This window comes from Centropristis striata, chromosome 1 (genome assembly GCF_030273125.1).
Source record: "Centropristis striata isolate RG_2023a ecotype Rhode Island chromosome 1, C.striata_1.0, whole genome shotgun sequence".
NCBI lineage: Eukaryota > Metazoa > Chordata > Actinopteri > Perciformes > Serranidae > Centropristis > Centropristis striata.
In genome coordinates, this window is record NC_081517.1 from 2,592,685 (window position 1) to 2,620,523 (window position 27,839).

At 35.3% G+C, this 27,839-nt stretch overlaps 1 protein-coding gene across 1 annotated transcript in view; it reads left to right on the forward strand.

The window, feature by feature from the left end:
- Positions 1-26,138, forward strand: part of slc2a15b (solute carrier family 2 member 15b) — a 40,802-nt gene extending 14,664 nt beyond the window's left edge. The window contains exons 5-12 of the mRNA XM_059353511.1: positions 504-649; positions 1,660-1,792; positions 2,983-3,170; positions 8,092-8,202; positions 13,626-13,727; positions 18,403-18,478; positions 21,487-21,614; positions 25,608-26,138. Of these exons, the coding sequence (XP_059209494.1) occupies positions 504-649; positions 1,660-1,792; positions 2,983-3,170; positions 8,092-8,202; positions 13,626-13,727; positions 18,403-18,478; positions 21,487-21,614; positions 25,608-25,832 (1,109 nt within the window). The 3' untranslated portion in view covers positions 25,833-26,138. The remainder of the gene's footprint in view (positions 1-503; positions 650-1,659; positions 1,793-2,982; positions 3,171-8,091; positions 8,203-13,625; positions 13,728-18,402; positions 18,479-21,486; positions 21,615-25,607) is intronic.
- Positions 26,139-27,839: the final 1,701 nt, after the last annotated feature.

Sequence of the window (27,839 nt, forward strand, 5' to 3'; positions counted from 1 at the left end):
AAAGCTAAATAAGTAGCTGCATGTTTTTGTACTGCAGCCTGTTTCTGCAGAGCTGTTTCACGTGCTATTTGATGATTTGCAGTCTTTTATTTTGAAAGTGCTTATAATGTTTAGATTTTGTTCATTAGACCTTTTTGGAATCAAATTGTCCATTTGTGATATTCAGTGTGTTTTTTAGTTACTGTATAACAATTAAATATTAAGATGTTCATACTTTAAAAAAACTAAATTAACAAATAAAAATAAAAAGTTTGCAAAATTTTGACACATGAAGAAATTTGCTTTGGTTTTCTTGGGATGATTTACTAATGTGACAAAATTGAACCTGAACACGAGACCATTGAATCATATAAACAAACAATCTGTATTTTTTTTTTTTAAATGTGCCTTACACCCATTATACACAAAATCAGAAAATTACACACAAATTTCATTAATGCTAATATTGCATTGATGTAGCCCTTTTTAATCCATTTCTTTTTCCTTTTTTTTTTTTACCTCAGGTATCTCTCTAAGTGTGGTCCCCATGTACCTCGGTGAGATCGCCCCTAAGAACCTGCGAGGCTTCCTGGGTCTCGTCCCCAGTATTCACATTTGTCTCGGAGTCTTCACGGCTCAGGTCCTGGGACTCCATGAGCTGCTGGGAAAGGTACATTACACACTGGCCCCCTGCGCCACAGTTAGGACCTGTGTGAATGTAACCGGTCTGTATTTTCTCTGCGTTGTGTTCTGGTTAATGATGAGTAAGGAGACCCAGGATTTCCACACACGGCACTTTACTGCAGTGGCACAAGAAACAAAACAGCATACAGTGTGATGAGCAGTGGCGTGGTGTCTCTCATAGCTCTCCGGTCAAACAGAAGATAGATTTTTGTTACTTTAACATATGAACATTTCAATTTACACATAAAACAATTTCAATCAAAACAGTATCAAAATTTCAGTCCACAGTACAAATATTATTACACAACCATAACAAAAATAATCTCCATAACAAAATAATCTCCATACCTGCAGTGGCACAAGAAACAAAACAGCATACAGTGTGATGAGCAGCGGCGTGGTGTCTCTCATAGCTCTGATGGGAGCAAGACGGATGCCGTTAGTAACAGAGCTAAACAATGCTAGCGAATTTAGCGGCAAATAAATACACCCAAAAAACTCGACATAAACTGTACAGACTACGGCGAAACTAACAGGCAACATCCGTGACATCATCATCCATTATATATGTTAATCCGACATTGTTTCAACTGTAAATGACATTTATATGAACTTTTAATGGAAGAGAATAGTAGTTTTGTGCTTACCTCCGGTCAAACAGAAGATAGATTTGACCGGAGCGGGCACGTACGGTCCTACGTCATCACGCCGACAGTCGCCGCACACATACACACAATTCAGGTAAAACTCACATACAGGCAGGAGATTAAAACAAAATATAACAAATAAAAATAAATGTTTTTTGTGGAATTCACATCTGAACCTGCTACATGAACAGATTTAATATATTGTGGTAGTGAATTTGAAGCATAGACATTAATTTAGGAAGATGAAAAACTATATTTATGTCATACAGATGACACAATAAGTTAATCAGTAAACTCTGCTGATTGTTACATGAAGTAAGCTGTCTGTAATGTTTTTTGTTTCACACAGGAGGAGCACTGGCCTCTGCTCCTGTCTCTGGTGGTGTTTCCTACCACGGTCCAGCTGATGCTGTTGCCATGGTTTCCTGAGAGCCCACGGTACCTGTTGATAGAGAAGGGAAATATTCACGCCACCATCGCAGGTAATAAACTGGACTCTTTGTTTTCAGAAAACCGTCTACCCATCAACAGCAGATTTTTCAGATCTGCAGGTATATAATCAAGAAAGGGTGTCCAAACAATTAAGAACAATTCGTCCTTTCCCTTTACAGCAGCTTGTAATCTTTCATGAGGCAGGATATCAAAGATCTCCCTGTACCAAAGAGTGACACTAGGCGGAAGGGTTTTGATCCAATTTTTTGATATACACTTTCGAGCAACGAGAAGGAGTTTATCAAGGAGCTTATGATGTGACACAGTGAGATGTAAGTCCCTAGAGGGAAGGCCTAGGAGGAAAACCCCGGGGTCTTTCTTAGGCCCCGTTTACACGAGGATGCTCGCGGGTAAAAACAACAAAATATTTTATCGGAAGTGCCTTTCGTTTAGACGGTGACGGCGTTTTTGGGGCTTAAAGACGCAAAAATCTGAAACCACCCTCCAAAGTGTAAAAGTTGAATCCGCTCCTCCGTAGCGTGTCGTCTACACTGACAAGACACAAAACTCTGATCTGATCTGCTCACGTCACGTATGTGTTTACGTCACATACATGCTCCAGTACAGGAAATAAAGAAACGTGGGATTATTTCCATGGTGGGACCTTCAAGCTGCTCTGGCAGCTCTAATAAACTTACAGGAGTCTTTCCACCAAATGTCCAGGATATGTAGAGATAGTATTAGTGAACAGAGAAGGATCTGGAATTACCTCCATCACATTCTGGATGCAGCGATTGGTGGGAGGCGAGCCAGACGGCTGTGAACGAGACCTGGGAGATCTAGTGATGGTGGAGAACTTTGTGGAAGGAGTAGCTGATGAAAATGTGTGGCGTGAAAACTTCTGCATGCCCAAAGATGCTCTTATGGCTTTAAGTGATGCCGCCTGGCTGCATACAATCGAATTTCACACACTTTTGCGTCACCGTATGCAGCAGATTTCCTCCTGAAAACGCTCGTCTAAACGAGGAATAAAAAGTGAAGACGCGACGCCACTTTTGCGTCTTCTGTTCAGACCGTCCTCGTGTAAACGTAGCCTAAAAATTTGTATTTTAAATATCCCACTGACCACCTTTGAAATAAGTGACCAAAATCTGGAGATTGCAATGTACCTTTTTGATGTCAGGACTGGTGTTTCTTCTTCTTCTTCTTCTGGTAAAAGCTTTTCTTTCTGTCCTTTCAGCCCTGAAGTGGTACCGTCCCAAAGGAAACATCCAGGCGGAGGTTGATGAAATGCAGGAGGAGCAGCGCTCCCTGTCCTCCATCCAGACCATCTCCGTCCGCGGCCTGCTCATGGACCGCTGTGTCCGCTGGCAGGTCATCACCATCGTGGTGGTCAACATCGGCATGCAGCTGTCTGGCATCGACGCAGTAAGTGTAAAAAAGCATCGTGTGTGCTTCTCTTTGTGCATGTGAGTGTGCAAAGAGTGTGCAGCCATCATGAGAGTCAGAGCTCATATTGCTGTAGTTCCCAGCTGTGCTCCACCCATCTCCACCTCCTCCTGTCCATACATCACAGTCTCACATGCAGCCTCTCAGTGACTAAGCAGGGGGCAACAGGACCACGCCTCATTATCTCACTCTCTCTTAGTGTTACCCCACATGAGAAGGCCCATCCATTTACACACAAAGTCAAACCCATTTCATATGTGGATGGAGGCTCACATGCTAGCACCATTTCCCAGCGGGGGTACACCCCACTGGGTCCCACTGTCCCAGAAACACTAGCAGGCCTCAAACATCCACAAGAACCCATGTGTAGAAACACTGTGTGCTATAAAACCAGTGGTGGAAAAAGTATTCAGATCCCTTACTTAAAGGAACACTCAGCTTAGCCCAGTTCATTCATTAGGATCCAAACAGATGGACAGTTAGAAGCGACCAAACTCCTCCACGTTTTCCCTATTTAAATACAGCTACACGAGTAGTTAAACGACCAAGTATGGCGACACAAAATAAAACGTGGCGCTTTTCGAAGCGGATAAAAAGGATAACTATAATGTATGGCGGAATAGCACTTGGGAGCACTTCGACTCGGCGCAGTAATATCATCACTCCTGACGGAAGTGAGAGGGAGCGGAAGTGATGATATTACTGCGCCGAGTCGAAGTGCTCCCAAGTGCTATTCCGCCATACATTGTAGTTATCCTTTTTATCCGCTTCAAAAAGCGCCACGTTTTATTTTGTGTCGCCATACTTGGTCGTTTAACTACTCGTGTAGCTGTATTTAAATAGGGAAAACGTGGAGGAGTTTGGTCGCTTCTAACTGTCCATCTGTTTGGATCCTAATGAATGAACTGGGCTAAGCTAAGTGCTAGCCAAGTAGCTCCGCGCGCCAGGGCGATTGAGTGCACGCATTGAGACGCAAGAGGTCTGTATCAACTCGTCTTACTTACCCGAATAACATGTTTTAATATGAAAAAACGGTGGAGTGTTCCTTTAAGTAAAAGTAATAATACCACACTGCAGAAATACTCCTCTACTCGTTATGCAGAATGGACCCACTCAGATTGTTTTATATATTCTAAATATATTATTGCATTATTTGTATTGATGCATTTATGTAAGCAGTTTAATTTTGTAAAGATGGGACTAATTTTACAATTATGAGGTTTAATGCATTTATATAAAAAAAAGTCAAATCACTTTAAATTGATCATGTTTTTTTATGTTAAATCTCGACCTGAAAAGTAACTAAAGCTGTCACCTAAATGTAGTGGAGTAAAAAGTACAATATTTGCCTCAGAATGTAGTGGAGTAGAAGTATAAAGTTATATAAAATGGAAATACTCAAGGAAAGTACAAGAACCTCAAAAGTGTACTTAAGTACAGTACTTGAGTAGATGTACTTAGTTACTTTCCACCACTGTATAAAACTGTGACACAAAATGCTGAATGCTGAACATTTTCATCCTGAGCGTTTAGAATTGTATTTATATGGAGCACATTTTTGGCACATATTAGTGAGAGAGTTATTATGGGGACCGGCACATCTGGAACCACTCGACCAGCGACAGAATCTATAACTAGTTTTCCGACACCTCCATCAATCTTTAAGATACGACTAGCTGTCAGAGCATTCTGATCATAAAGTTGCTCTCCCTCCCACCATTGCTATTTCTTTCTTTCTTGCTGGCTTTCTTTTGATCAAGGATAGAGGTATTTTTATCAACAAAAAAACAATTAAATAATTAAATCAAGGACAGACAACATCAACAAAAAACAAAAAAAACAAAAAAAGAATATACATATATATGTATTGTTTGACGGACAAGAACAGTTCAGTAAAACAAACTACTTAGAAATGAATCAAACAATGACTAAACTAAGAAGGAAAAAAAAGAAACAGCAATAAATATTTAAACAAAAATTATGGGGAGTGACAAGCTTAACGATAGGGGCTATATATTCCCTAACTCTTTTTGTTTGTTGATGATCCAGCTCTCAAAATGAGAAGAAGCCAAGCAAAAACAAAGTGAAGTGGAGGATAACATGCTTTTAACTTCAGACACTGATGATAAATACACGCTGATCTATTAGTACAATCTGACAGTGCAGGGCCAAGGCAATAACAATAAAATGTTAATGAAAGTGAATAATTTGTGTATCTGCTTTGTAATTTGCTGCAAAATTGAATGATTTCTTCTTTGGCCCACGCGACACCCTTACACCAAGTTTTTTATCTTGAAAATTGGACCAGTAGTTTTTCTGTAATTCTGTTGACAAACAGATTATTAAGAAAAATTGAGTAACAAACAAAACAAACTGAAAACATAACCTTCTTGGTGGAGAAAAAAAGAAATGCGGTGAGTTTTATCCTAGTCATTAAAGAGTGAATCAGTTTATATTTTTTTCGTATTAGGAGAAGGAGGCACTTTAAAAATGTAGGCTGTGCTATGTTACAGATTGCAAAACAGTGAAAGTGAGGTTTGTTGTACTCTTGACATGTGGTGATACTTTTGAACACATTCCCCTTTCTTCTCTTCAGTGATAGTTCATCAAGACAGCTGTCAAGTTTAGTGACATTAGAGTCGTATCTGCACTTTTGCAGATGATGATGTCGTTTACTATTAACCCATTGAGGCCTAAAACGCCTGTAAAACCTCTGGGCGATTTTAAAATAACCCCTAAAACCTGAAGTTTTTCTGGAAATTCAACAGAAGTGTCAACGCTTCTACTAAATAATAGATTTTTCAGCTTCTGTAGCAGATAGAAATGAAATTCAAAAAGTACTTGAGAGCTTATACAAATACTACAAAATGACGTATCCGCTTTCCAGGCTTCAATGGGTTAATGGACTGTAACACAAACCAGATAAATCTGTGGTTGAATGTGATATCATCAGCCACAGAGTCATCAAAGTCACGGTAATTTCTCCAGCTTAAGGAGTCTGGTTGATTTCATGCAGAAAATGGGAAGCTAATAGAAAGCGGATGAGTTTCCGGAGTAGATCCTGCAACAATAAAATTGGACCCACAAAGCAAGCCTCCTGATTTACAGGCCTGTCTTCATTCTGACCATTGATGAGGTAGTGGCCTAAAGAAGTGATTTCAACACAGCATTACCAGCTCACTCCTAAACAGGGCGAGGAGCCAAATTAAACAGGAAGACGTCAGAGTTTAGAGGATTCAGATTAGACGGCTGAGACAGGTGCAGAGTGTCCTTAAGGTGCCTCCCTCTGGCTGTGTAATTGGGAGAAGACCTTGTTGTACATCCAGAGCACCAGAGGGACGACATAAATCAGCTGGTCCAGGAACAGCTTGGGCTTGGCCTAGAAGAACTGGAGGAAGTCTCAGAGGGAAATATGCCAGAGCAGCTATGCTAACCCAGTTAGCCTACGGATGGATCGATGGATGGATGGATGGATAAATATATGGATGGATAGATGGATGGATGGATGGATAAATATATGGATGGATAGATGGATGGATGGATGGATAAATATATGGATGGATGGATGGATGGATGGATGGATGGATAAATATATAGATGGATGGATGGATGGATGGATGGATAAATACATGGATGGATGGATGGATAAATATATGGATGGATGGATGGATGGATGGATGGATGGATGGATGGATAAATATATGGATACATGGATGTATAAATATATGGATGGATGGATGGATGGATGGATGGATGGATGGATAAATATATGGATGGATGGATGGATGGATGGATGGATGGATGGATGAATGGATGGACAAATATATGGATGGTTGGATGGATGGATAAATATATGGATGGATGGATGGATGGATGGATGGATGGATAAATATATGGATGGATGGATGGATGGATGGATAAATGGATGGATGGATGGATGGATGGATAAATATATGGATGGATGGATGGATGGATGGATGGATGGATGGATGGATGGATGGATAAATAAATAAATAAATAAATAAATAAATAAATAAATAAATAAATAAATAAATAAATAAATAAATAAATAAATAAATGGATGGATGGATGGATGGATAAATATATGGATACATGGATGGATAAATATATGGATACATGGATGGATAAATATATGGATGGATGGATGGATGGATGGATGGATGGATGGATAAATATATGGATACATGGATGTATAAATATATGGATGGATGGATGGATGGATAAATATATGGATGGCTGGATGGATGGATGGATGGATGAATGGATGGATGGATGAACGGATGGATGGATGAACGGATGGATAGCTAAGATAGATAACACAAGATTTCTGTTGAGCAGGGTAAATATTATATCCCTTGTATTTTTCAAGACAATTCATGTGTTTAAAACAATACATCTGGTCATAATTCTATAATTTTTCCAACTAGTTTGTGTTTGTGTATGTATGCTGCTGTTATAAAGACATGTGTATATGTATACTTCACTGCTGCTATGGTGATGAAATGGTATATGTATGGTTACTAAATCAACAAGACAGCATTTAACCGCACCAATCATGATCTTGTCCACACCTCATCAATGATGGATGTTGCATCAGCAAAGTGTGATTAATGAGAATACACAAATTAATTTCAAGGGGAGCACTTGTCAGAAGTCCATACTGATGAAACACTGCATCTCAAATGCATGAGTGATGGTCGGCGGGATGATAATGATCACAATGATGAATCACGTGGAAACGCCAAATAAGCAGAGCGACTTTTGGCTACTCATGGAAAAAAAAGACAAACTTTCAAGTTTAAAAGTGTCTGTCTGTGTGTGTGTGTGTGGTCCAACATATTCAGCATATTAATTAACTTTATGTCACTGTCAATTTCAGATCTGGTTCTACACAAATGACATATTTAAGAATGCAGGAATCCCAGATCCGCACATTCAGTACACAACTGTGGGAACCGGAGCCATCGAGGTCATCTCTGGGATGTTGGGGGTGAGTGAAGCTTGTCATGTGTCTAATATCGAAGCAAAAGGCACACTTTAGTGTGTTTATCAGACAGATCAGGCTTTCTGTTGACTGTTATCAGATATAGTTGTATAAAGCAGCTATTCTCAACCTTTTTGAGGGGCGACCCCCAATTTAACATGCATGGTGTCCGGGACCCCCGCCCACTGAACAGAATCTCACACGCACAGTTCAAACATCTCTCTGTCTGTGCATTGATATATTTTTTATATTTTATTGTTACTTTTAATCTAAGTCCTTTGCTATAAGTTTAAATGTCCATTCTGACCTCCTGAGTGTGTAACAGTCGGCTTCAAGCCAGAGACTCCTTGGAAAGTAATAACTTGCTACTGTGGGATTTGTCAGAAAAGACACAAAATTAACCAAAAAAGAATCAAATTGATCAAAAATGTAAATAAAATTAACCAAAAAAGGACTCAAATTGACCAAAAAAGACACAAAATGACCCAAAAAAGACACAAAATGCCCCAAAAAAGAAACAAAATGACCAAAAAAGAAACAAAATGACTAAAAAAAAGACACAAAATGACAAAAAAAAGGAAACAAAATGACAAAAAAAGACACAAAATGGCCTTAAAAAGACACAAAATGCCCCAAAAAAGAAACAAAATGACAAAAAAAGGAAACAAAATGACCAAAAAAGACACAAAATGACAAAAAAAAAACACACAAAATGGCCAAAAAAAGACACAAAATGCCCCAAAAAAGAAACAAAATGACCAAAAAAGACAACCAAGGTTGAGAATAGCTGGTATAAAGTGCTTAAATAGTTAATAGATTAGTGGATCCAATGTGGGGTTTCATTGCTTTTCTCCATTTTTATCAACAAAACAAGTAGTTTGCTGACGTCACCTTTGGGTCTGTGACGTTTTAATGAGCATCTTTATAGACTTGACAGTTAATCAATTAATCATAAAAACATTGAGTGATTAATTCTCACTGGAAATAGCCATTAGTTGTACCCTGAATTCCATTTATTATCCTTAAACAGCAGAATTTAAGTGACAGTTTTGACGGTCGACTGATCATTTTAGTCATTAATCAAGTAGAAATCCAATAATAATAATAATAATAAGAAGCTGTTTTTTTCTTTTTCGTATTGTTGAATCTTCCTCATGGACTTTGAGACTGTTGGTGACACAAAATAACACAGAAGAAATACTGAAAATGTCACTTTCCTACAGTTGTTTTTTGTTGAAAAGGGTCATTTGTTTTTGCATTTTATAAAATGAATTAGTCAACGAATTGAAACAAGTAATTGGCAGATTAATCAATCATACAATTGTTAGTTTCTGCTCTAATAAGATGCTGTGTGAGAGTCATTTGTTAATGTATGACTAAATGAAAAGAAAATAAGCTTCACAAATTCACAACTTTTGTCTCTTTAGCTGTCTTTCTCTGTTCAATATGTTACTCACAGCACTTCAACTTAGAAAACAGATCATAGAAGAGGTTATTTATCATTCATGTCGTCTTTTCATTACGTTTTTGTGGTAATTTATTGTGTTGTAAATTGGGGGTTGTTGTTTTTTTTGGGTCTGTATGCAGTGGTGGAACAAGTATTCAGATCCTTTACTTAAGTAAAAGTACTAATACCACACTGTGAAATTACTCCACTACAAGTAAAAGTCCTGCATTCAAAACTTACTGAAGTAAAAGTACAAAAGTATCAGCATCAAAATGTACTTAAAGTGTCAAAAGTAAAAGTACTTGTTATGCAGCACGCCCCCACTCATTGTAATGTATTATCTAATATATTAGATTAGATTATTATTAGATTATTTGTATTGATGCATTTATGCAAGTAGTGCTTTAATTTTTTTTTTTTAATGGGGCTGATTTTAACCACTTAATATACTGTTGTGAGGTTTTAAAAAAAAGTTTTCAAGTTTTTATGTTAAATTTCGACCTGAAAAGTAACTAAAGCTGTCAGCTAAATGTAGTGGAGTAAAAAGTACAATATATGCCTAAAAATGTAGTGGAGTAGAAGTATAAAGTCACATAAAATAGAAATACTCAAGTAATGTAAAAGTACCTCAAAATTGCACTTAAGTACAGTACTTGAGTAAATGTACTTAGTTACTTTCCACCACTGTATGTATGTGAGTTGTGTACAAGAGAACGCTTTTGCAAACTAGAGTTATGCCATAGACCTTTATCACAGCCGGCAGATTGACTTTTACTGCTATGAAATCAAAATGATACTGTAATATGTAGCAGAGGTGGGACCAAGTTATGTTTTGCAAGTCATTTGTAAGTCTCAAGTCCCAAATATTTACCTTTGAGTTGTGAGTCGTAAAAACAAGTCATAATGCACTCTTCATTCATTTTAACAACAGAGTAATACCACAGGAAATTACCAAAACATCATGAATGCTTTTTAAAATGTGTATGAATTTGTTTAAACCAGTTTTTTTGGTAACACTTTACAATAACCAACTAAATAATTTTTACAGATGGTTTATAGACCAATTATTAACAATTTACAAAGTGCTATATACATATTTAATCTTTAAATGTTTTCAACCAATTTCTTAAAGGTATATGAATCATTTCAAAATCATTAACATACTTAATATGGTGTTAAAAATGAAATAATGAGTGCAAGTAAAACTATTAATAAACTATTAATTATAATTTGATTGTTTGTCAATGGTAAATTAACTATAAACTTACATTAATATACCATCTGTTTGTCATTTATAAATGATTTAGTTTGTTAAAAAGTAATAAATTATCTATTTACCACTCTAAATGGCTTATAAACAGTTTATAAATGATGATTAAACATTAATAAACTATCTGTTTACCGTTAATAAATGATGGTTATTGTAAAGTGTTACCGTTTTTTTAAACAAGTGCAATTGAACTTGCACTTTCATAGCATAATGCACGGTTAATGGGAAGATATCAAGTATTTAATTATATAATTATATCATTGAGTGTGTTTGTAAGAACACATGATACTATGTTATCCACCAGGCTTCTTCTTATTCTCCCGTTTCTTCCGTGTTTTTTTTCAGAGTTTCGGTCGCACATACACTACTGGTCAAAAGTTTTAGAACACACCAACTTTTCCAGAATTTAATTGAAAATTATGCAGTTTAATGCCTCAGTGTAATCTGAAATGAATGCACATTTGCAACATTTAAAATTCTTTATTGAGCATGATACTGTTTTGAAAGTAAAAAAAAGATTCAAAATCACATTTTATGTTGGACTAAAGGACTAAAAAAAGACACTAAATGACCAAAAAAAGACACCAAAAGTCACAAAATGACTAAAAAAAGACACTAAAAGTCACAAAATGACTAAAAAGACACCAAAAGTCATAAAATGACTAAATAAAGACACTAAAAGTCACAAAATGACTAAAAAAAGACACCAAAAGTCACAAAATGACTAAAAAAAGACACTAAAAGTCACAAAATGACTAAAAAGACACCAAAAGTCATAAAATGACTAAAAAAAGACACCAAAAGTCACAAAATGACTAAAAAAAGACACTAAAAGTCACAAAATGACCAAAAAAGACACAAAGGTATCAAATCGACCGGCTCGGCCATGACAAGTGTCTTTCTAAGGGTTTTGGCAAACATTTTTCAAATTATTTAGTAAAAATACAGCAAAAATCCCTCCAATGTTACCTTATGGAGAGGCTAGAGTGGATGAAAAAAATTTGGAAACTGCACTTGAGGCCGTAGATGCCACTCTACAGAAATAATCTATACATAGAAACATATGAAAATAAGTCGTCTCACTCAAATTTGTCTGCTAAAGCTGTCAGAGTTATAGTTTGGGCTTTGAACTCTCTGTATTATAACAATGATTGTCAATAAAACATTTCAGGCATTTCAGCATCCTCACCGCACTTTCTGGAGGAAATGCAGTTTATTTTTTACGCCCTTTCACAATATTTCTAAGCAAACTGTTAATGGTACATTTTTAACAGCCTATTTGTTCCCTTATATTTCATTTCACCTTTATTTATTCAGGGAGGGCCAATTGAGAGCAAGCTCTCATTTCCAATGGCGCCCTGATTACAGTACAAATACAATTTTAACACATTACACTACATATCCATAATAATATATAATCAACAGAAGCACAATAAATTCAATGAGTACATACACATTCAGAAATCATAAGATTAATAAGAATGTCTTTAAAATGATTAAAAGGAATCAGTGTATCCAACTGAAGCTGTGACAGTAAATTATTCCATTTAAAAGGAGAAAAATAAACAAAAGCGAATTTCCCAACCTCCGTTTTAATAGCAGGGATATTAAGAGCCAGAGGGTTATATGAACCAGTTGGAAAGTTAAAAGATCTGAAGCTCACTAGGCTCGATAAGTAGAATGGTAGTTTTTTAGTAGTGCCTTATAAATAAACAATATATTTATAAGAACACACACATGTTGAAAGCTTGATCTGTCATATAACTAAGCAATGGTAGAGATAATATATTGCAAACTACTTTGCAGTGTCAATAATGTAAGGGCCAGAGTCAAGCACACTCAGAATTTCTTTCGAAATGTTCTAGTTATTATTGTTATGATATAAGTCCAAGTGAAGTCACAAGTATCAGGTTTTAAAGTCCAAGTCACGTTGCAAGTCTTTGTCAGTTAGAAAATTTGTGACTCGAGTTTGGCTGGAATCCAAATCATGTGAGCAGGTCCACAGTGCTCCAGTTAAAAATCAAACAGGCTAAATGAACGATCAGAGCAAGGTTATTATAGTTAACGAAAACTAACGAAATAACGAAAACTAGAATTGAAAAAACATTTTTGTTAACTGAAATAAAAATAAAAACTAGAGGTAACTAACGATAACTAACTGGAACTGTATTTTGTGGTTACAAAACTAACTAAAACTAACTGAAATTATAGTGAAAATGTCCTTAGTTTTCGTTTTTGTCAACTTTTTTCATTCATAATTCAGTGTTTCTATTTGAACATGCAACACATGGTGAATATGTTTACTGAGACTGGGATGTTTACACTAGAACCAAAATTCAAAACAGTTAATAACCTTATTGGGGCTGAGATGATAAACCAAAGGAAATAAAGGAAACATTTATTATGGCCTCTTTGAATCACGCACCCAACAAATACCCCATTACAAAAAAACTAAAACTAACACTAAAACTGATAAAAACTAAACTAAAACTAAGCATTTCCAAAAAATAAAAACTAAACTAAAACTAGCAAACTCACTCTAAAAACGAACTAAAACTAACTGAATTTGAAAACAAAAATTGACAACGAAATTAAAACTAAAACTAATGAAAAATCCAAAACTATTATAACCTTGGATCAGAGGATAATCAACTCACCTGTCTGTCTCACTTTGATGATGTCACAGTTGTCTCCTCTCTGTTCGTTCTGCAGTGTTTCACCATCGAGCGTCTGGGCAGAAGGCCTCTGATGATTGGCGGTTTCCTCTTCATGAGTCTGTGCTGCGCTGGGATCACCGTGTCTGTCCTCTTCCAGGTAAAGTGTCCTCTGATGCCCCGCTCAGCTCAGAATATATTAACATTCATAGGGCATAGGGCATACAGTAAGTTGTTTTCAGTGGGGCAAAGGACATTACCACATTTCCATAATAATTTCCATAAACTACAATTTATGTCTAATTTATGGGTATTGTTTTTTGCTCCCTATATAAACTAATAATAAAGAAGAAAACTAATAATAAACTCTTTGAAAACTCTTGGATCAGAAGGAAACTGCATCATGACAAACCTGAAAAAAAGCTGTTTTTTTTCTGACAAAGTGGAAAGTTGACTTGTCTTGAGGACAGGACGCTACAAAAATATGATGATGTTACAGAATTTAATTCATTGCTGTAGATTAAACCAGTAGTTCCAGTAGTTCAGATCAGATCAGACAAAATCAAGACGAATTTTGGACAAATAATGATGCAGATGACAAGTAAAACATCTCTCTGTCTGTGCATTTATATATATTTTTTATATTTTTATTGTTACTTTTAATCTAAGTCCTTTGCTATCAGTTTAAAGGTCCATTCTGACCTCCTGAGTGTGTAACAGTCAGCTTCAAGCCAGAGACTCCTTGGAAAGTAACAACTTGATACTTTGGGATTTGTCAGAAAAGACACAAAATTACCCAAAAAAGAATCAAATTGACAAAAAAATTACATAAAATTAGGCTAGGACTGAAATTGACTCCAAAATTGACCAAAAAAGACACAAAATGGCCCAAAAAAGAAACAAAATGACCCAAAAAGACACGAAATGAACAGAAAAGACGCAAAATGACTAAAAAAACACACAATGACCATAAAAAAAGACTCAAAATGACCAAAAAAGACATAAAATGACCAAAAAGACTAAAACACTTCCAAAATGATTTGGCGACCCCCAGAAATCATCTCACGACCCCAATTGGGGTCCCGACCCCAAGGTTGAGAACAACTGGATTAAACTACCCAACAGTATATAAAAGAGTTGAAATTAGCACATCCTTAATATTTTAATCTTAAAGGTAAATAACAAACACTTACTTGGAAATTAATTTATTTTTATACTGTATATAAATAAATCAGAAAAGACACAAAATTACCCAAAAAAGAATCAAATTGACAAAAAAATCACATAAAATTAGGCAAAAAAGGACTGAAATTGACTATAAAATGACAAAATTGACCAAAAAAGACACAAAATGACCAAAAAAGACACAAAATGAACAAAAAAGACACAAAATGAACAGAAAAGACACAAAATGACCACAAAAAAAGACACAAAATGACCAAAAAAAGACACAAAATTTCTAGAACAAAACATACACAAAATGGGCAAAAAAAGACATAAAATGACCAAAAAGACTAAAACACTTCCAAAATGATTTGGCGACCCCCAGAAATCATCTCGTGACCCCAATTGGGGTCCCGACCCCAAGGTTGAGAACTACTGGATTAAACTACCCAACAGTACATAAAAGAGTTGAAATTAGTACATCCTTAAACATACAGCAGTAAAATACAATAACAGGCTTTTCTCTTGAACGGTTCACGATTTATGAAAAGTTATGCATAGAAATGTAGCTTTCCTACAGAATTTAGTTTGGTGGCATGTATAAAAGCTTTGAGGAAAAGTTTGTAGGAAAAAATGCACGTTTTCATCCTTCTTTTTGTTACTAACCTTAACCAAGTAGTTTTGGTGCCTTCACTTAACAACAATTCTGTTTAACAGCATTAACAACAGTGATCTGTCATATTCCATAAGATATCATATGAACCTGTTATTACATTAATGTAGCAGTAATAATGACCCTAAAATATCATATATAATAGCAAACTGACAGGAAGCATTTTACCACTATTATTTTTTTATATTTTAATCTTAAAGGTAAATAACAAACACTTACTTGGAAATGTATTTATTTTCTATACTGTATCCTCATTAACGATAACTGACTGTTTACTTTCAACCCCAATTTTAAAAAAAAAGTGGGGATGCTATGTTAAAATGTAAATAAAAACAGAATGCAATGCTTTGCAAATCTCATAAACCCATATTTTATTCCTAATAGAACTTAAACAACATTAAAAAAAAATTTTAAAAGTACAAAAATTTGGTGTATTTTGCTTTAAAATAGCATTATTATCTGCCAATGGAACAAGAAAATTTGACTTGTCAAGACTTTCCAAAACAAGTAAAAATATATAATCTTAACAAACCCAAAAATATCTTAGAATTAGTGTATTCTAACTAATAAAAAGTGATTTTTTTATTGTTGTTGTTAAATGTTTCATGTTAAATGTTTAAATATCAAGTGTCAATTTACAGCTCTGTGCCAATGTACTAGTTAATTACATACATACTACACAACAATACACACTTCTATGGTTTCATTAATAATAAAACAATTGATTCCATAAAAAAAAATAAAAAAACTTAAACAACATATCAGATGTTGAAACTGAGACGGTTCAAAGTCAAATTTATTTATATATCGCATTTACAGACGGCTGAGCCGCACCAAAGTGCTTCACATAGAAGTGCAATAAAATACAGAATTGACAAAGGTAACAAAAAAAACAAAAACAAAACAAAATTAAATTTAAAATAAATTAAAAGAAGATGGGATACCATTTCATGGAAAATATTAGCTCATCACTGCTGGAGTTCAGGGAGAGGAATGGCAATAAGAAAGTAATTAAGACTAAATGTCAGGAGCCACAAATAGTAGAAATCCTATAACTGATATGTTACGTATAATCAGAATGATTTAATATAGTCAAATGAATAATCATGAAAATCTGTGCAAATTGTTACTAAACTGGTGACTCATGACTTGTGTTTGACCAATCACAGGCGGAGCTGTCCTTGATACTTTGATACTTTGGGATTTGTCAGAAAAGACACCAAATTACCCAAAAAATAATCAAATTGACAAAAAAATTACATAAAATTAGGCAAAAAAGGACTGAAATTGACTACAAAATTGACCAAAAAAAGACACAAAATGGCCCATAAAAGAAACAAAATGACCAAAAAAGACACAAAATGACTAAAAAAAACACACAATGACCACAAAAAAAGACACAAAATGACCAAAAAAGACACAAAATTTCTAAAACAAAACAAACACAAAATAGGCAAAAAAAGACATAAAATGACCAAAAAGACTAAAACACTTCCAAAATGATTTTGCGACCCCCAGAAATCATCTCGCGACCCCAATTGGGGTCCCGACCCCAAGGTTGAGAACTACTGGATTAAACTACCCAACAGTATATAAAAGAGTTGAAATTAGCACATCCTTAAACATACAGCAGTAAAATGCAATAACAGGCTTTTCTCTTAACCCTTTGATGCACAACATGGGTCTAAAGTGACCCGACTAAGTTTTAATGTTCTATATCTTTGCAATAAATTAATTTTATCATTTAATATGGCAGGTTTTCCTCAAATAACTTGTTTTTGATCATCATACATCCTCATTTTTGACCCATGGTTTGCATTAGAAGGTGTTTATATGTTGTGCATCAAAGGGTCACCAATTTAAAACCTGACAAAGAAGACACAAATATAGACATATAAAATATAGACACAAACTATCCTATTTTGTTAAAATGGTGTTTTTCCAATGGAAATTATTATTTAATAAGTCTCAAATGTTCAAATATGTGATTTTCCAATGTAATCTGGTGGTTCTAACAACTATTTTAGAGTTAAATCACTTTTTGTGTAACTGCGCTTCTAATGCACAAGGTCATTTTTGACCCATGTGTGTAATACAAAAACTATTTTTCTTCATAAAGGAAAAATCAATAAAATGATCTGATAATCTGTTATAATAATAAAAAAAGATATTCAAACACACAACCAGCATGAAATAACATGGGAAATGAATGTGGGTCATTTTTGACCCATGTTGTGCATTAGAAGGTGTTTATATGTTGTGCATCAAAGGGTTAAACGGATCAAATGGTCAAATGAATAATCATGAAAATCTGTGCAAACTGTTACTAAACTGGTGACTCATGACTTGTGTTTGACCAATCACAGGCAGAGCTGTCCTAACAACTTGATACTTTGGGATTTGTCAGAAAAGACACAAAATTACCCAAAAAATAATCAAATTGACAAAAAAATTACATAAAATTAGGCAAAAAAGGACTGAAATTGACTACAAAATTGACCAAAAAAAGACACAAAATGGCCCAAAAAAGAAACAAAATGACCAAAAAGACACAAAATGAACAGAAAAGACACAAAATGACTAAAAAAAGACACAAAATGACCAAAAAAGACACAACATTTCTAAAACAAAATGGGCAAAAAAAAGACATAAAATGAACAAAAAGACTAAAACACTTCCAAAATGATTTGGCGACCCCCAGAAATCATCTCGCGACCCCAATTGGGGTCCAGACCCCAAGGTTGAGAACTAGTGGATTAAACTAGTTACTAATAGTCACATACTAATAGTACTAATTACTAATAGTCACATACAAATATGGCATGGCAATAAGAAAGTAATTAAGACTAAATGTCAGGAGCCACAAATGGTAGAAATCCTATAACTGATATGTTACGTATAATCAGAATGATTTAATATAGCCAAATGAATAATCATGAAAATCTGTGCAAATTGTTCCTAAACTGGTGACTCATGACTTGTGTTTGACCAATCCCAGGCGGAGCTGTCCTTCATGCGCTACATCAGTGTGGGCTGTGTTGTTGGGATCATTGCTGGTTTCTGCATCGGTCCAGGTAAACGCTCCACTGCACCTCAACATGTGACCTCCATTAAAAAATGAACAACTCCACTCCATACATTCTGCAGTACATTACAGCTGCCTGTCTGTAAGATAACACTGCTCCCTGCTGGAAGCTTGCACAATAGCAGCAGGCACCACATCTTAAAAAAAGAAGAAGAAGAAAAAAAGCAGCAGCAGCAGCAGCAGCAGCACTCCCTCCCTCTGACTGTGAAGAGATATTGTATTTCATTAGTCTTGTAAATTAGGAAATCATCACTGCCACACTACATCCATTCCCACAGCCGTTTGTACTCTGGCTGAGTTGAGTGAAGTGAATTAAGAGGCAATAGTTTACAACTTTGGGAGGCGCGTTGAGTGGACCTGCGAGGATGATGAATTAGAACGAATCTGGTTTACATAGCGTCATTCGTCAAACCGGAAAAAATCTATACCTCGGCACGCGGACGAGGATTTCTGTAGCTGCAATTAGACTTTTAATGGCTCATTGTTCATAAGCTAGCCGTGATGAATACGCTTTCCTTCAGACGAAACCTCGCATGCACGATGACGGCCCCCATACATACCGCAGATGTTGACAAATTATGGCCTCGTTATTGGTTTGACGATATTAAACCTTCCTCTATGCAATTATCGTGCACAGATAATGAGGACATCATTCGGAAAGCTCATCATTAGAGCTTTTACTAATGCATATTTCTCCTTCATAGCTTTCACTTCTAACAATGAAGAATTATGTGTTTAAACTACAGGACAACATCTCATAGATCCTGCAGATCAAACTAATGACTTGCACAAGTCCTGGCGAAGCCTTTTCTGTTTTTTTTGTGATTCTGAGTTGGACTTTTGCCCGGTTTGACAAACATCCTCTTCTCTTTGTCAATCTATTATCACTGAGAAATAATGAATACATAATGAAGCACATGCAGAAAAAACAGTATAATACAATAGCAAACGGGGCTGGAGGAAGGTTTGCCATTTGTTATATCATTGTTTTGTTGATTTTGAATGACTGCCAAAGAATAGTCCTGGGTGGGGATATTGATAAACTAATTGATAAATTAAGATGCTGGTGTTAATTTCACAACACCCAATAGATTCATACAACACTGAGTGGTTAATGTGGTTTGTGTTATGATGGCTTGACAGGATACAGAGTTAGATCTGTGTGGAGAGAAACATGTTGTCAAAAGGTGTCCTTTTTAATTTAAAGGGGACAAATTGTGCAAATTTTTTTAGGCTCATACTTTCTACTAGAACAGCTGTTCTCAACCTTGGGGTCGGGACCCCAATTGGGGTCGCGAGATGATTTCTGGGGGTCGCCAAATCATTTTGGAAGTCAGCTCTGTCTCCACTGTGTTAAAGTGTTTTTGTGTTAATGTGTTTTAGTCTTTTTGGTCATTTAATGTCTTTTTTTTTGGTCAGTTTGTGTCTTTTTTGGTCATTTTATTTCCTTTTCTGGTCATTTTGTGTCTTTTTTTTAGTAATTTTGTGTCTTTTTTTGGTCATTTTGTATCTCTTTTTTGGGTCATTTTGTATCTCTTTTTTGGTCATTTTGTTTCCTTTTTTTGGTCATTTTGTGTCTTTTTTTGGTCATTTTGTTTCCTTTTTTGGTCATTTTGTGTCTTTTTTTGTCATTTTGTGTCTTTTTTGGTCATTGTGTGTCTTTTTTGGTCATTTTGTGTCTTTTTTTAGTCGTTTTGTGTCTTTTTTGGTCATTTTGTGTCTTTTGGTCATTTTGTTTATTTTTGGGTCATTTTGTGTATTTTTTGATCATTTTGTGGTCAATTTGTGTCTTTTTTGGTAATTTTGTGTGTCTTTTTTGGGGGAATTTTGTTTCTTTTTTGGTCACTTTGTTTCTTTTTTGGGTGGTCTGAACTGTGCGTGTGAAATTCTGCTCAGCATGCACGTTAAATTGGGGGTCGCGACTCAAAAAGGTTGAGAACTACTGCACTAGAACAGGTTTACATGCTTTAATGTTAAAAAAACAGGTTATTTTTCTCACATGGTCCGTTTGAAGATACCTGTATTCACCCTCGCTCTGAAACGCTCCGTTTTAGCACCTGTCACTTTAAGAGAGTTTCTGGGTCTCACTGCACCTCTGCACTTCTTTTGCAGCCAGGGAATGATTGTAACGGCACTGTACCTGCACTTTATACATATACAGTAATGAAAAAAATTGTTAGACCACCCTTTTTCTTACATTTTTTGCATTTTAATGCCTTGTACAACTAAAGGTACATTTGTTTAGACAAATATAACGATAACAACAAAAATAGCTCACAAGAGTTTAATTTAAGAGCTGATATCTAGACATTTTCCATGGTTTTCTTGATAATAACCAAAATCATTATCAAGAAAACCATGGAAAACGGCTAGATATCAGCTCTTAAATTAAACTTGTACCAGACATTAAAATAAACAAATGCAATAAAGAAAACAAGGCTGGTCTACTATTTGTTCCATGACTGTATTTTGCTATCAAGGTGACTCTTCAAGCATCATGCTGTCTCTCATGACACTCCCCTTTGTGGTAAAATAAATAAATAAATAATAATAATATGCTCATGGGAGCATGATGTACAGTAGTATACACACTTGGAATGAAAGCCAACAAATGTGAGAAAACAAACGCTGTTCTAACAATCTTTACAAGTGGAACTTGTCCAAGAAAAGCAAAAGGAGACAAACTAAAGGTACATTTGTTTCGACAAATATAATGATAATAACAAAAATAGCTCACAAGAGTTTAATTTAAGAGCTGATATGTAGACATTTAACATGGTTTTCTTGATAATAACCAAAATCATTATCAAGAAAACCATGGAAAATGTTGTACCAGATATTAAAATGAACAAGAAAATTGAAGACCAAGGCCAATTTTGATCCTCTTACTGTATTTTTATAGCACCTAGACATGTTAAATAAAGGCATGGAAATCTCATTTTTACATTGTGAGACCTTTAAAGTAATATAAATATGTTTTTTGTCTCTTCTGTGTAGCTGGTGTGCCTTTCCTGATCACTGCAGAGCTGTTTAAGCAGTCTCATCGACCGGCTGCCTACACGGTGGCCGGATGCCTCAACTGGTTGTCCAACTTCACCATCGGCTTCCTCTTTCCCTTCCTAGAGGTGAGAAAAACTCAAATTCTACTTTTATCAGTTTCAGTGCTAGCAGATCGCATTTGGTAAAGTCTTGGTTTATTGCCTAACACAGCCATTCTCAACCTTGGGGTCGCGAGATGATTTCTGGGGGTCGCCAAATCATTTTGGAAGTCAGCTCTGTCTTCTTTGGTCATTTAATGTCTTTTTTTTGGTCATTTTGTGTTTTTTTTGTGATTTTGTGTCTTTTTTGGTCATTATGTGTCTTTTTTGGTCATTATGTGTCTTTTTTTGATAATTTTGTGGTCAATTTGTGACTTTTTTTTTACATTTTGTTTCCTTTTTTTGGTCATTTTGTGTCTTTTGTTTCTTTTTTGGGCCATTTTGTGTCTTTTTTAAATTATTTTGTGTCTTTTTTAGTAATTTAGTGTCATTTTTTTGGTAATTCTGTCTTTTTTGGTAATTTTGTTTCTTTTTTAAGTATTTTAGTTTTCTTCTATCATTTTGTGTCTTTTTTGGTAATTCTGTGTCTTTTTTTGGTAATTTTGTGTCTTTTTTAAATAATTTTGTGTCTTTTTTAGTAATTTAGTGTCATTTTTTTGGTAATTCTGTGTCTTTTTTGGTCATTTTGTTTCTTTTTTAAGTAATTTAGTTTTCTTCTATCATTTTGTGTCTGTTTATTTTTTTGGTTGAGCGGGGGTCGTGGACAACATACATGTTAAATTGGGGGTCGCGACTCAAAAAGGTTGAGAACTACTGGCCTAACATACAGTTATTGTAAAAAAAGAACAACATCTTATGTGCCCAAATGTTTTGTTCATTTTGCATCTTTAGCCAAATTGGCATTTAGAATCTCAAGTTCATGGTGACATTGCATCCAGGATCTGCTGCACTGGCTCCACTGGCAGTGTCAGACTCATGGCATTTATGATATGGGCTGTCTGGTTTTGTTTGAACAGAGGCGACTCCCCAAATACCAATAAAATTACTAATTAAAATCGACCTTGCTGTCTCACGTCGTCCTCGCTGTTGGTCGAACACACACAGAGTAAAAAGGACAATGATCTGTGTTGTGGATAGGGATGTAAATCTGTATGAATTGTGGTCACACGTTAACAACACATGGGCTCACTTTCAGTTTAGATTTAATAGAAAACATGTAAATAGAAAAGCTTCAGAGCTGTTTAAAGCTGTTTGGGGTTTTTTCCCCCATTTGGAGCTATGCTAACAGTTTGCTAGTTAGCTGGTGAACATAGCATTTAGCAACTAAAGAGCCAGATATTTATTTAATTCTCACAAGAAGTTAGTGAAAAATAAATAGAGGGGAAAAAGGACTTAAATTTATCAGGTGTCTAGAAACATGACTCCAAACTTGTGCTAATTTTCTTCGAATCTACTGAATATGTAAATAAGCAACTTTTAGCTAACAAATTGCCCATAAAAACTGTTTCTGTTGCCCCTAAGTGGCCAAAAAAGGGTCAGACAAAACTATTATTGCAGCTTAAAAGCTTTTTTTCATTTGGAGCTATGCTAGCAGTTTGCTAGCTAATTGGTGAACGTAGCATTAAGCTATTAAAGAGCCAGATATTTTCATATGAAGTCGGTAAAAAAATAAATAGAGGGAAAAAGGACTTAAATTTATCAGGTGTTCAGAAACATGACTCCAAACTTGTGCTAATTTTCATTTAAATCTACTGAAAAAGCAACTTTTAGCTAACAAATTGCCCATAAAAAGACTGTTTCTGTTGCCCCTAAGTGGCCAAAAAAGGGTCAGACAAAACAATTATAGCAACTTTAAAGACACAGTTCACTCTCAAATAAAGAAAAATAAATTTCCTTTATTTATTTCATATAATATACAGTAAATCCTCATTGTTTTGGTGTGAGTTGCTGAGTGCTGAAGGTATCAGTGATAGAGATGTCTGCCTTCTCTATAATTTATTAGACCTATGTGGCACTCGGCTTGAGGTACTCAAAGTGCGAATAAAAAATGCATTTGTAAAACTCAACAGCAATGTCTCTTTCCAGAAATCATGACCCTGTTACTAAAGATAAAGTTTCATGTCTCCTTTTAGTAAATAGGCCTAGTTGTTCAGAGGTAGAAACTGCAGCCAAACTATAACAGTTTGTCTCCTTTTGCTTTTCTTGGACAAGTTCCACTTTGTAAAGATTGTTAGAACAGCATTTGTTTTCTTACATTTGTTGGCTTTCATTCCAAGTTTGTATACTACTGTACATCATGCTCCCATGAGCATATTATTATTTATTTATTTATTTATTTAGTGTCATGAGAGACAGCATGATGCTTGAAGAGTCACCTTGATGGCAAAATACAGTCATGGAAAAAATAGTAGACCAGCCTTGTTTTCTTTATTGCATTTGTTTATTTTAATGTCTGGTACAAGTTTAATTTAAGAGCTGATATCTAGCCGTTTTCCATGGTTTTCTTGATAATGATTTTGGTTATTATCAAGAAAACCATGGACAATGGCTAGATATCAGCTCTTAAATTAAACTCTTATGTTCTGTTTTTGTTGTTATCATTATATTTGTCCAAACGACAATTGGTTGTACCAGGCATTAGAATGAACAAGAAATTGAAGAAAACAAAGGTCTAATAATAATTTTTCCATGACTGTAAATACATGTTGCTAGGGAATGTATTTTTTAAGGGGCATCTCAATAAATTAGAATATCATAGAAAAGTTTGTTTATGTCAGTAATTCAATTCAAAAAGTGGAAATAACACATTATATTAGATCCATTACAGACAGAATGAAACATTTCATGTCTAAATGTATTTAATTTCTTCTAATTATAATGATTATGGTTTGCATTTAATGAAGACCTAAAATTAATTGTCTCAAAGAAATGTGAATATTACAAAAGACCAATTTTAAAAATTGTCACTAGCACTTATTGATGCACTAATAGCTCTTATTGCACTAGACCTTGATTGTTTGCTTTTACTCTTCCTGGAAGTCGCTTTGGATAAAAGCGTCTGCTAAATGACTAAATGTAAATGTAAATGTAAAAAGTAAGTTTAATATGGAAATGTTGGCCTCTGAAATATGTCCATCTATATGACTCAATACTTGGTTGGAGCTATTTGACTTGAACTACTGGAAATGGACTTTTCCATCATTAGTCTAGACGGATTTCAGAATAAAGGCCTCCTATAAGAAGTGAGGAGCATTTATGTGTACAAGTCAGGAACCGGCCTACCTTACATATCTCAAGGGTGCTGAGTCTAAAAAAAAATGGTTCCCAAGCGAAATTTTGAGTTTTTGACCTTCTAATTTGTATCAAATGGCCACCAAATTGCCCATCTTGCACAGTCGATGGACCATTTCCCCTTAGTTTTTTTGTAAGTAGGCAATCAAAGATGAGGAAATTAAGTTTCTGGATCTATAGTCTAGGGTCAGAGCAAGGATATAGTGGAGGCTTAGTGTCTTTTTTATGTATATATATGCATATATATATATATATGCAAAATACCACTTGGAACATTTAAAAGTGATATTGATTGAATATTTATGTCGGCCTTAAAAAAATGACACAAATAATGCTTAATTTCACCTTAAAAGTTGGTATTTTGCACACATATATATATATATATATATATATATATAAAAGACACTGAGCCTCCACTATATCCTTGCTCTGACCCTAGACTATAGATCTAGAAACTTAATTTCCTCATCTTTGATTGCCTACTTACAAAAAAACTGGTCCAACCACCAACGGCCGCCATTTTGATATGCAAATGAGAAGGTCAAAAACTCAAAATTTCGCTTGGGAACCATTTTTTTTTTGGATTCAGCACCCTTGAAATAAGTAAAGTAGGCCAGCTCCTGACTTGTACCCATAAATGCTCCTCACTTTCACTTTTTGGTCAATTCCGTCTAGACTACATGTTCTAATTCATTGAGATGCACATGTACATATACTTCTGTCCAGCACCTAGTATTCATGGCATGGATGTGTTTGTATACTTGTTAACACTGTGTCTTCCCTCCACAGATGACTATGGGTCCGTACTGTTACCTGCTCTTCTGTGCGATCTGCTTGGGAGTGGCCCTCTACACCATCTTCGTCATTCCAGAGACCAGGAACAAAACCTTTATGGAGATCAGCCAAATGTTCGCCGTCAGGAACAAGATCCTCAAAGAAGAGCTGACACCCAACGGGCATCTGAAGTTGGCCATGATGAACGGCTATGGAACTCTTGTCCTCGGTGACAAATAAGAAAGGACAGAGGAGGTGGACCTGCACTGCAAAAAAGCCAACTTGTATTTTTTGGCCTAAAACAGTGATTTAAGTTGGTAAAACTTGGAAATATAAATTATTGACATTTAGGGCAATAATGTAAGTTAGCACAACAAAGGAAGCCAGTTGTCTGCTCAAAAACAAGTTGGTGAGTTGTTGTTACTTATATCTTTAAGTTGGGGTTCACAACAAGGGACAATAGTTCTGATAACTCTTATTTCTTTGTTATAAAATTCGGTCATTAGCGAAAGCTAGCGGCTAACTGATGCTAGCGGCTAACTGATGCTAGCGGTGCTGCTTGTTACAGCTACAAGAGTAGCCATTAGCATATGAATGCTAACTCAAAATTGTGGTCGCAACATTAGCTGACATTCCATAGCAGCGTTACAATCGTGCCAATTCAGCACATTGCAGAAGTTAGCAGAAGTAAGGATTAAAAGTTATTACAATGTAAAATTATAAGTTAGTAAACCTTACAGTTGAGTTGATAAAAAATTTTATCGAAGTTTGTTGCCTTGAAATTTTGAGTTCCCCCAACTTTTCTTTTTTTGCAGTGTGCATGGAAGTGTTGGTCTCTTCTCTCCGTGTGCCTTCTTGGTTTGAAATAACTGTAGCAGAGACAAAGGGTGAAACTTATGTGGCTATAAAAGGATCTGCTGCTTTATGTGAAAACAAAGACCAATGCATACACACACACACACACACAATAACTCCTTTTTGTTACAGTTCATCTCTAGTCAAACTGTAGCTCCCGTGCGCTGCATGAGACAGAAGTCATGTGGTTATGTGTTTCAAATCAACCATCAGTGACATTTTAATCCATTTTCTGCATTTGAAAGAATTTCTACGGGAACCAACTTGGTTTCTCACAGTGTTCTCAGAAGTTTTAATCTTCGCTTTAGCTTCACTTTATTTTATCGCACATCCCATGATCACTTTATTGTTAATTGTTAAAATACTGTCTCGTTATTGCTCAGTAAAAGACTGGATATGTTTATTTCGTTGCACAGCAATAACTCCTCAGAGGCAGTGCTTCCATCATGTGAATAATACAATATTTTATGTTACTGTGTTTACGGCTCAAGGGGAATGTCTTGACCAAGAACTTGAGCCTGTGTTTGTTCAGTATTGGTGAATTTTGTGTCTATTTTAAAAGAGCTGGAAATTGTGGCTGCTGTCATTTCATAAGTCTTGTCCAAATATATGTACATATATGTAAAGCATGTTAAAAAGCTTTTATTTATCAATATATCACAACAAAGTAGCTGTACAAGTTTGTTCAGTCTTTTTTTTACCTGACCTGTTAAACCTTGCTGTATAAAAATTGGTGGAAATAAAATGAAGACTGTTCGGAATTACAGAAACATTCTTATATGTCTTTTTCTTTCTTGTTATTATGCTGTTTTGAGCTGGAAATGGGTTTTTTTTCTGATTGAGCCACACAAAAGATTAATATACAGTGAGCTAGTTTACCCCAATGTACAATCAAAAGCAGCGCAGCCGTTATCTGTGCTACCACAGTACTTTAGTTTCTTTTGGGGCCAATGTTTACTTCACATTCATTTAGCTGTGGTGACACAAATAGCTGGAAGTCGCTTCCATACATTGAAAATTACATAAAGAGAAAAATCATTAGCTGGGATTATATTGTTTTGCCAAAAGCAATACACACTCACAAAATAAAAATGCAATTGCAGCAGAAATATGCATATATCTTTAAAAGAAACGTAGGAATGATATGAAAAAAGATTCATATTAGATAAAGATTGTGGAAGAAACACCAAAAAACTTTTGGAAAACAGAAGCCTGAAAGGCACAAATAAGGTATCAGTTACTGTTTAATGGGTTTATAATTTGTAACTTAAACTGTATATAATGCTGGAAATCCTGACAGCTTCCCAAAAGTGAAGTCAAAACATTTCAATCGCCCCCTAGTGGCTGGCTGCAGTATAGGTCATAAACCCCGCCCCCTCCATGTTAGTGGAT